Source organism: Nicotiana tabacum, chromosome 6 (genome assembly GCF_000715075.1).
Source record: "Nicotiana tabacum cultivar K326 chromosome 6, ASM71507v2, whole genome shotgun sequence".
Taxonomy (NCBI): Eukaryota; Viridiplantae; Streptophyta; class Magnoliopsida; order Solanales; family Solanaceae; genus Nicotiana; species Nicotiana tabacum.
Window position 1 is genome coordinate 32,356,237 of NC_134085.1, and position 9,875 is coordinate 32,366,111.

The 9,875-nt window shown below is 40.2% G+C and overlaps 1 protein-coding gene across 1 annotated transcript; it reads left to right on the top strand.

Annotated features, from left to right (window-relative positions):
- The first annotated feature begins 4,446 nt into the window (after positions 1-4,446).
- LOC142181757 (uncharacterized) lies at positions 4,447-9,440 on the top strand. Its single transcript, XM_075255267.1, has 4 exons — positions 4,447-4,798; positions 4,860-5,089; positions 5,186-5,503; positions 9,348-9,440. The coding sequence occupies exons 1-4, from the start codon at positions 4,447-4,449 to the stop codon at positions 9,438-9,440; spliced, it is 993 nt and encodes a 330-aa protein (XP_075111368.1).
- Positions 9,441-9,875: the final 435 nt, after the last annotated feature.

Here is a 9,875-nt window from a genome sequence, read left to right on the forward strand (position 1 = left end):
TTACTTCTTTGTTCAGTTATCAGTTTATCAGCTACCAGTTCAGTTTTAGTTTCAGTATTTATAGTTCTTTTCTTCAGTTGTTTTACATACCAGTGCAATTCAAATATACTAACGTCCCTTTTGCCCGGGGCTTGCATCTCGTGATGCAGGTAACAATTCTTAGGTTTACGATTCTGCTTGCTAGGACATCTCGTATCAGCTATTGGTGAGCCCCAGTTTTTCGGGACCTTATCTCTTTTTTGTTTTAGTTATTATAGTATTTCAGTTAATAAGGTATACCGGGGACCTTGTGCTGGTAACCAGTTAGCATTTTCAGTATTCTTTAGAGACTTCGTACACTATAACCCAGTCAGTCAGATATTAGCAGGCTTTCATGTGTTAGCCTTGTCGGCTACATGTTTATACTTGCTGACCTTTTAGTATTTTCCGCATCTATGATATTTCAGTCAGAATCCTTAGTAGATTATCATGTTTCATATTTAACTCTATCTCATAGTTATACCACATGTTGATTCAACCATATAGTTGGTTCGCTCGGTCACATGCAGTCAGGAACCGAGTATCGTGTTATGCCCAGACCATAGTTCGGGGTTGGTCAAAACTTGGTATCAGAGCCAGGTTCAAGAGTCCTAGGGAGTCTATGAAGCCGTGTCCAGTGGGTCTCTTTTATGTGTGCGTGCGTGCCACACATGTAAACAGTTGACCACCAAGACATCTAGGATTGTTCCATTTCTTTCATACTCTAGATCGTGCAGTTAGAGATTTTCTTTCAGGAATCTTTCTAACCCTTGTGAATTTCGTATTTTATAAAAATGCCTGCAAAACGAAAGTACACTAGTAGGGCCTCAACTATTAGCTAAGGGGCCACAACTAATGCTGCTCACGAGGAGGACACTCCGGCCTAGGGGGTTGCACCGGGCTTAGTGCCCAGTGCTTCAGACATGGATGTCAGGGGAGCTATCCAGTTGCTCATCCAGATTGTTACTACTCAGGCTCAAAGTCAGGGAACAAGTGATGTTCATGAGATGGGTAGTTTCAGGTCTAGGGAATTCCTCAACATGAAACCTCCTGTCTTTATAGGGTCCAGAAAGGATGAGGATCCGCAAAACTTCATTGATGAGGTGCAGAAGATATTTCGAGTGATGCATGCTACAGACACTGAGGTAACAGAGCTTGTTGCATACCAGCTAAAGGATGTTGCCAACACTTGTATGAAACATGGGAAGAGTCCCGAGGGGAGGATGCGGATCTTGCGACTTGGAAGGAGTTTGCACATGCGTTCCTTGAGTACTTTCTACCCATTAAGGTCTTGGAAGCTAAGGCTTTGGAGTTTGAGAGACTCAGACAGAATGATATGAGTGTGAATGAGTACTACCTCAAGTTTGTCTCTCTGGCCAAGTATGCTCTGGAAATGGTACATGATATGAGGGCCAGAGTTAGGCGGTTTGTGTTGGGGCTTTCAGATGATTTGTTTGCTGATGCTAATATAGCTGCTCAGAATAATGACATGACCGTCACTAAGATGGTTACCTTTGTTTAAGGGAACAAAGACAGGTTGAAGGAAGAAGAGCAGCTACGGAGAGAGAAGGAGAGGGAATTCAGCAGAGAGCTAAGTCTGCAGGAAATTTCAACCACGGGGGATCTCAAGCAGGAGGCAATCGCTAGTTTTTCAAGAAATCAAAATCAGGACCTGCTCCATCTTCAGCTAGTACACCGGTTCAAGGGTCAAAGTTTAACAAAAAAAACAGAATTTCAGAATCACAATCATAGGCTAGTGTGGGCTACAGAGTCCCTAGTTACCCTATTTCAACACATGTGTTAAGAGGCACCCATGGTTGTGTCGTTTGGGCACAAATAATTGCTTTGGGTGCGGTCATCAGGGCCACTTCTTGAGGGATTGTCCATCGGCAAAGCAGAACAATGGAGGCAATGTAGCTCAGTCCACTAATTTAGCAGCCCATCATAACTCTCAAACCCAATAAGGGCGCAGTGTAGCAAAGTCTAATAATGCAGGCGATGGTCGAAACCACTTGTATGCACTGGCAGACCATCAGGATACAGAGGCTCGTGGAGATGTTGTCACAGGTATGCTAACAATATTCACTTTTGATGTCTATGCTCTTATAGATCCGGGTTCCACCCTATCTATGTAACCCCATATATAGCTAAGAAATTTGGGATAGAACCAGAAAGGTTGTGTGAACCCTTTGAAGTGTCCACTCCAGTTAGAGAATTAGTTATAGAAAGGTGTATCTATAGGGGTTGTCTAGTCAAAGTGCATCATCATCTTACTGCAGCAGACTTAGTAGAATTGGAGATGGTAGACTTCGATATGATCATGGGAATGGATTGGTTAGAGTCCTGCTATGCCACAGTGGGTTGTAAAACCAAAATAGTAAGTTTTGAATTTCCCGGTGAACCAGTCTTAGAATGGAAGGGTGATGCAGTAACACTTAGGGGTAGGTTTATTTCCTATCTTAAATCCAGAAAGATAATCTCCAAGGGATATATCTATCACCTGGTTCGAGTTATGGATGTAGATGCTCAGATCCCTACTCTCCAGTCGGTACCAATTGTAAATGAGTTTCTAGAAGTGTTTCCCGAAGATCTCCCTGGAGTCCCTCCCCCACCCCCCCGATAGAGAGATTGACTTTGGAATTGATCTACTTCTAGGCACTAAGCCGATATCTATTCCACCTTATAGAATGGCTCTAGTAGAGTTGAAAGAGTTAAAAGTCCAGTTGAAATATCTTCTAGATAAGGGATTTATAAGTCCAAGTGTCTCACCTTGGGGCGCACCGGTCTTGTTTGTCCGAAAGAAGGATAGGTCTTTACGTATGTGCATTGACTATCGTCCGTTGAATAAAGTCACTATCAAGAACAAGTACCCTCTTCCCAGAATAGATGATTTATTTGATCAACTTCAGGGTTCCCAGTGTTATTCCAAGATTGACCTCAGATCGGGAAACCATCAATTGGGGGTTAAGGAAGTTGATATTCCAAAAACAGCTTTTAGGACTCGATATGGGCATTTCGAATTTTTGGTAATGTCATTCAGTTTAAAGAATGCACTAGCAGCTTTCATGGACCTTATGAATAGGGTCTTCAAGCCTTATCTTGATTTGTTTGTTATCGTGTTTATTGATGACATCTTGATTTATTACTGTAGCGAGACTGACCATGCAGAACATCTCAGAATTGTGTTGCAGACACTGCAGGATCACAAGCTATATGCAAGATTTTCTAAGTGTGAATTCTAGTTGAAATCAGTAGCGTTCTTGGTCCATGTCATCTCAAGGGAAGGCGTGAAGGTAGACTTTCAGAAAATCAAGGCAGTGAAGAATTGGCCTAGACCCACCTCAGTATCCGATATAAGAAGTTTCTTGGGTCTAGCAGGCTATTATAGGCATTTCGTAGAGGGATTTTCTTCTATCTCTGTCCCCTTTGACTAGATTAGCTCAGAAGAAAGTCAACTTTCAATGGTATGACGCATGCGAGAAAAGTTTTGAGGAGTTAAAGAAGAAAATTAACTTCAGCTCCAGTCTTAACACTACCGGAAGGAACCGAAGGGTTCGTTGTTTGTTGTGATGCTTCAGGGATTGGTCTTGGGTGTGTATTAATGCAGCATGGTAAAGCCATAGCCTACGCGTCGAGACAACTCAAGGCTCACGAGAAGAATTATTCGACTCATGATCTTGAATTAGCAGTTGTGGTGTTTGCGCTTAAGATCTGGCTCCATTATTTGTATGGGGTACATGTTGACATTTTTACAGATCACAAGAGCCTCTAGTACATCTTCAAGCAAAGAGAATTAAATCTATGTTAGAGAACGTGGCTCGAATTACTTAAGGATTATGATGTTGATATCCTCTATCATCCAGGGAAAGCAAATATTGTAGCCGATGCTCTTAGTCGGCGTTCTATGGGAAGCTTAGCTCATGTTAAGGCAGACAAGCGAACTATGATGAAGGAAATCCACCGCTTAGCAAATCTAGGAGTTCGACTTTTGGACTCCGAAGATGGTGGCATTGTTCTCCAGAACAGGGCTGAATCCTCCTTAGTAGCCGAAGTAAAAGAAAAATAGTTTAGTGATCCCTACTTATTCCAGCTGAAGGAACTAATTCACAAACACAAGACTATGGCTTTTGAACAAGGGGGAGATGATGGTACTTTGAGATACAGAGGCAGACTATGCGTTCCATATGTAGATAGGCTCAAAGAGCAGATTATGTTAGAAGCCCACAATTCCAGGTATTCTATTCACCCAGGTTCCACAAAGATGTATCATGATCTTAAGGAGGTTTATTGGTGAAACGATATGAAAAAGAATATAGCAGATTTCGTGGCTAAGTGTCCAAATTGATAGCAGGTGAAAGTCGAACACCAGAGGCCTGGCGGTTTAACTCGAATATAGAAATTCCCATTTGGAAATGGGAGATGATAAAAATGGACTTCATAACAGGTCTACCTCGCTCGTTCCGGAAGCATGATTCGATTTGGGTGATTGTAGACCGACTTACCAAGTCAGCTCACTTCTTGCCAGTGAAGACTACAGATTCGGCCGAGGATTATGCCAAGTTGTATATCAAAGAAATTGTCCGATTGCATGGGACTCCTTTGTCCATTATCTCAGATCGTGATGCTCAGTTCACAGCAAACTTTTGGAAATACTTTCAGAAGGGATTGGGCACAAGGGTGAACCTCAGCACCGCTTTTCATCCCCAGATAGATGGCCAGGCGGAACGCACCATTCAGACTCATGAGGATATGTTGAGGGGGTGTGTTAATGATTTTAAAGGTAATTGGGAAGATCATCTACCTCTCATTGAGTTTGCTTATAATAACATCTATCACTCTAGTATCAAGATGGCACCGTACGAAGCTCTGTATGGACGAAGGTGTAGATCACCAATTGGTTGGTTCAAGTCAGAGAAGCGGAATTCTTAGGACCGATTTGGTCTATCAGGCTATGGAGAAAGTCAACTTGATACAAAGGCATTTGAAGACGGCTCAAAGTCGCCAAAATTCCAATTCAGACGTGCAGTGTAGAGACTTAGAGTTCCAAGTTGATGATTGGTTGTTTCTGAAGGTATCGCCCATGAAAGACATTATGAGATTTGGGAAGAAGGGGAAGCTTAGTCCCCACTATAGTGGTCTATATAGAATCCTGTGAAGGATCGGATAGGTGGCTTATGAGTTAGAATTGCCACAAGAACTAGCTACTGTACACCCAGTATTTCATGTGTACATGTTGAAGAAATTCATGAGAGACCCGTCACTTGTGGTTCCTATAGAGATTATAGGGGTTAAAGACAGCCTATCTTACGAAGAAATTCTAGTGGCTATTCTTGATCGTCAAATCTACAAGCTCAGAACTAAGGAAATTACTTCAGTAAAAGTGCTTTGGAGGAATCAAAGGGTTGAAGAGGCTACATGGGAAGCCGAGGAGGACATGAAGTCTATATATCACATCTCTTTGAAAAGCAAAAGGAAAATATGGAAGGTAATTAACCTTTCGAGTTAGGTCTTATATTATAATCTCCATGTCCTTCAGTATTTACTCAGCTTAGTGTTTAGTGATCACCTGCTCGTTCAGTTTGATATCAAATGAAATATCTTTGAGTCTAGTTTTTAACGCTTCAAACCGTTCATCATTTGGACACTCCTACCAGAGGTTATGACCAAATTACCAAAAGCTCGCAGAATTTTACACTACCGTGCCGCCCCATGCAGCGCGGCTGTGTAGATTATTGGAGCACCTCCAAATTTCGTTTGTAAATACATTTTTCATTACACGCCACCCCATGCGTCGCCCCATGCATCGCTGCTGTGCAAATCTTCATTTTTTGTCAACCCGACCCTATTTTGATATAAAACCTTCAAGGGTTATTTTCCCCACTTCATTTGGCCGAATTTTAGGGTTTTCCTCCACCCTCTCAAGACCTACAACCCCTCCCATCTTCAAGTAAATTAATACATATTATCTTGGTGTGAATTCCATCATTTATATACTAGTATTGATGAAATCTACATATAAAATACTTAGATCTTCAAGGGATTTCTTCAAGAACTCAAAGGAGGGTTTTGCAAGATTTCTTCCAAAAAGGTAATCTTACACTCTTAGACTTACATGTATGAATTTATTAATGGAATATGAGTATGAATAAGTATTGGAACTCTTGGTATGGTGATTGGAAACCATAAGTTCCCAATTTGATTACACAACTATTATAGAGATTGAAATATGTTTATTTAATGGAACTTTGTTGGTTGAGTGTGGATGGATGGTCATATATGTGATTTTGGAAGTTATAAATTGGTTAATCATGATGGTGGGATAAATTGTTGATGAATGGTGGTAGTTAGATGAACTAATTATATGGTGATGAGATGTAGAGATTTATGCCTGCAAGGTGTTTGATAATATACCTAAATGGCTTAAGTTATGGAATTTGTTACTAATATAGGGTTCCATTGGATGTTGCTATTGTAGATTGAAGGTTCTTAGTATTGTGGATCATTGTAGTATCACTAAGGGGCGAAATTGAGGTATGTGAGGCTAACTCTCTATGTTTGAAAATGTTAATGATTCTCCCTACACTACGTTAAGTCTAGTTTCTTGAATAGTTGTATAACTTCTATTCTCTAGCTTCATAACTCGTTCATGACTTTCATTCTGAACATTGTGATCTCAGTTCGTATTCAATATAGACTTGGGCTTGATGTCCCTGAGTCGCAGTATAGCTTACTCAGCATGTCATAAACAGTTAAAGTTTCAGTGTTCATAATCAGTTCAAGAATACATGTCTCAGTCTAGTCCTATTCAGTATTCATGTATTATGTAACTCAGCGTGACTCAGCATTTCAATATCATGTATTGTAATATGATTCTTAGTTTCTGATTTTATATTCTTGAATGTTGAACACTTATATTTGGGCCTGAGGCCGCAGTTTATGTTTTATGTATCGTTGGGCCTGAGGACGCAGTTATGTATACGTATACTTGGGCCCGAGGCCGCAGTTGTGCACATATATACATATATATATATATATAGAGAGAAAGAGAGAGAGCCTGAGGCCACAGTTTCATATTCAGAGAAACAGGTTGTTCATCATTCAGAAGAGGGAGTATTCATATCCTTACTTCCTTGTTCAGTTATCAGTTTATCAGCTAGCAGTTCAGTTTCAGTATTTACAGTTCTTTTCTTCAGTTGTTTTACATACCAGTGCAATTCAAATGTACTGACGTCCCTTTTGCCCGGGGCCTGTATCTCGCGATACAGGTAACGATTTTCAGGTTGACGATTCTGCCTGCTATGACATCTCGTATCAACTATTAGTGAGCCCAGTCTTTCGGGGCCTTATCTCTCTTTTGTTTTAGTCATTATAGTATTTCAGTTAATAAGGTATACCGGGGACCTTGTCCTGGTAAACAGTTAGCATTTTCAGTATTCTTTAGAGGCTTCGTATACTATAACCCAGTCAGTTAGATATTAGTAGGCTTTCATGTATTAGCCTTGTCGACTACTTGTTTATACTTGTAGACCTTTCAGTATTTTCCGCATCTATGATATTTCAGTCAGACTCCTTAGTAGACTATCATGTTTCATATTTACCTCTAGCTCATAACTATACCACATGTTGATTCAGCCATACAGTTGGTTCGCTCGGTCATATGCAGTTAGGCACCGAGTGTCGTGTTACGCCCAGACCATGGTTCGGGGCATGACACCCATATTATCCATGACTTCTTATATATGATCACTTTTTGGAGAATTTTTAGTCTCTCTAACTTGAGGAACCCCCAATTTGAGGCTTTATAAATGTAAAAATTAGACCCATTGGTTATCCATTGGTTACTCATTGGTTATCCATTTTTTAAATGGATAATATGGTTCTTATCCATATTTGACCAGTTTTTAAAAAAATTCATTATCTAACCCATTTTTTAGTGGATAATATGGGTGGTTAACTGTTTTCTTTGAACCATTTTGTCACCCCTATGGCTCGCCAAGAAGCACACGAAAAATAAAGTCGGTGCTTTTTGCTTCTCTTTTTTCCAACTTTATTAGTCAGCTCGCTCGTCCAATGTGGAAAATTCGAATTATACACACATTTATGATTCATTCTTTTATACGCCTCGGAGTATTCTTCGCCTGGAAAAGTATGCTTTCCAGTTTCCACATCCCAAACAGAACATTGTTTTTCTGTTTTTTGAGAAACGAAATACGTACGCGTTGGAAGAACACAGCTACCAATTCTGCCTTGTCCCTTTTCTTGTCATTATTTAGCTTGGACCTTGTGTAAGAAAAATGCAATTGCTCAAATGATTGGTAAAGGCTACTACTCTATCAAAATACTGTTGGCAAATAGAAAATAGAGGCTTAGATATTGTACTTACTGTCCCTATAAATTTATTTCATTGTAAAACTCCTGTGTTTTTTAAATATCCGCACTTGTGTTGAGTAATTAAATCACAGAAATTAAAGAACCAGATTCTTAGGCAATTCAGGTGTACCCAAAATCTACACTAACAAAGACTAATAAGTAAAGTTAATCCTGTCATAAAAATATAAAGTTTGTATATGGTCGAGATCGAAAGCCTCAGATCTATATAGTCGAGAGGTCGTCCGAAGTCCGAGTCCGGGCAAGGTCAAGTTCGAGCTCGAGGGATCAGACACGAGTTCGAAGACAGAGCACGATACATACCGAGTTAGAATGCGCTCGACCTAGGAATAGTATCGTTATGGATTTGTACCAGAACGAGCTAGATTCCTGCCACGTCCCCAAAGTCATGGCGCAAATCCCGGAATAGGATTGCACGATTTCGTACTAGGCGGTTAGACAACTGTACCAAGAATATTCCCTACTGTAAATAGAAATATATTTTATTTAAGGGTTCCCCTATTATATAAAGGGGACCCCAATCATTTGTAACATCATCTAATCATTGAGCAGAGAATATACTCTCTACCTTTTTGCCTACTGTTCATCATAATTGTCCTTAGCTTTACTGCTCTTACTTTATTTTTCTAACTTAATTGTTCTTATTGCTCTAAGCCCACCTCGAGGTCACTAAGCTCGAGGTCACTGTTGTCAAGTAACATTGGTTTGATTCACTTGTCTCTTTCATTTCTACTTCATATTTCTTGATTATTAATTGGTATCGAACTAAATCCTCCATATCTTTAAAATCACAAATCAAATTTAATTGTTACTCGTATTTTTCGAGGTAAACAGTTTGGCGCCCACCGTGGGGATAAAGATAATAGTGATTAATTCTTTACCGATTCTCGTTACACACGTTGTTTTTACACTTTTTCTTGTCAAGATTTTTTGATTCTCAGGCTGAAACATGTCTAGCTGACAAAACGCACTCATTCATGACAACGAAGGTCTTGGAGAAAACAGCAACGCATGAGTCGGTGTACCACCGATAAACCTAGGGGAAGTGCCAAATGTGGAACTTGTTGATGTTAGTTCGGGCATTACTTTGAATGCAGATCTAGGCGCGGACCCCGAAGAAAATATACACAAAAAATCACACTATCAAAGGAAATGACTTGAATGATGATGAAATCGAGTCAGTTTTGTTGAAAAAAATTGGGGAAACACTATCAAAAGGAGCCATGATTTGGTATCACAACTTAGCTTCTAACTCTATTGATTCATTTGCTATGTTAGCAGATGCCTTCGTGAAAGTACACGCCGGGGCCATAAAGGTAGCCACGAGAAAATCAGACGTCTTCAAAATAAAGCAAAGGAACGACGAGATGCTAAGGGAGTTCGTGTCCTGATTTCAGATGGAAAGAATAGAATTACCACCGGTCTCCGATGACTGGGCAGTACAGGCCTTTATGCAGGGTCTGAATGAA

Coding starts and splice junctions, on each gene's coding strand:
- LOC142181757 (XM_075255267.1), top strand. CDS start 4,447: ATGGACTTCATAACAGGTCTACCTCGCTCGTTCCGGAAGCATGATTCG. Junction 4,799..4,859: donor GTGTGTTAATGATTTTAAAG/GTAATTGGGAAG, acceptor CTATCACTCTAG/TATCAAGATGGCACCGTACG. Junction 5,090..5,185: donor ATGATTGGTTGTTTCTGAAG/GTATCGCCCATG, acceptor AGGATCGGATAG/GTGGCTTATGAGTTAGAATT.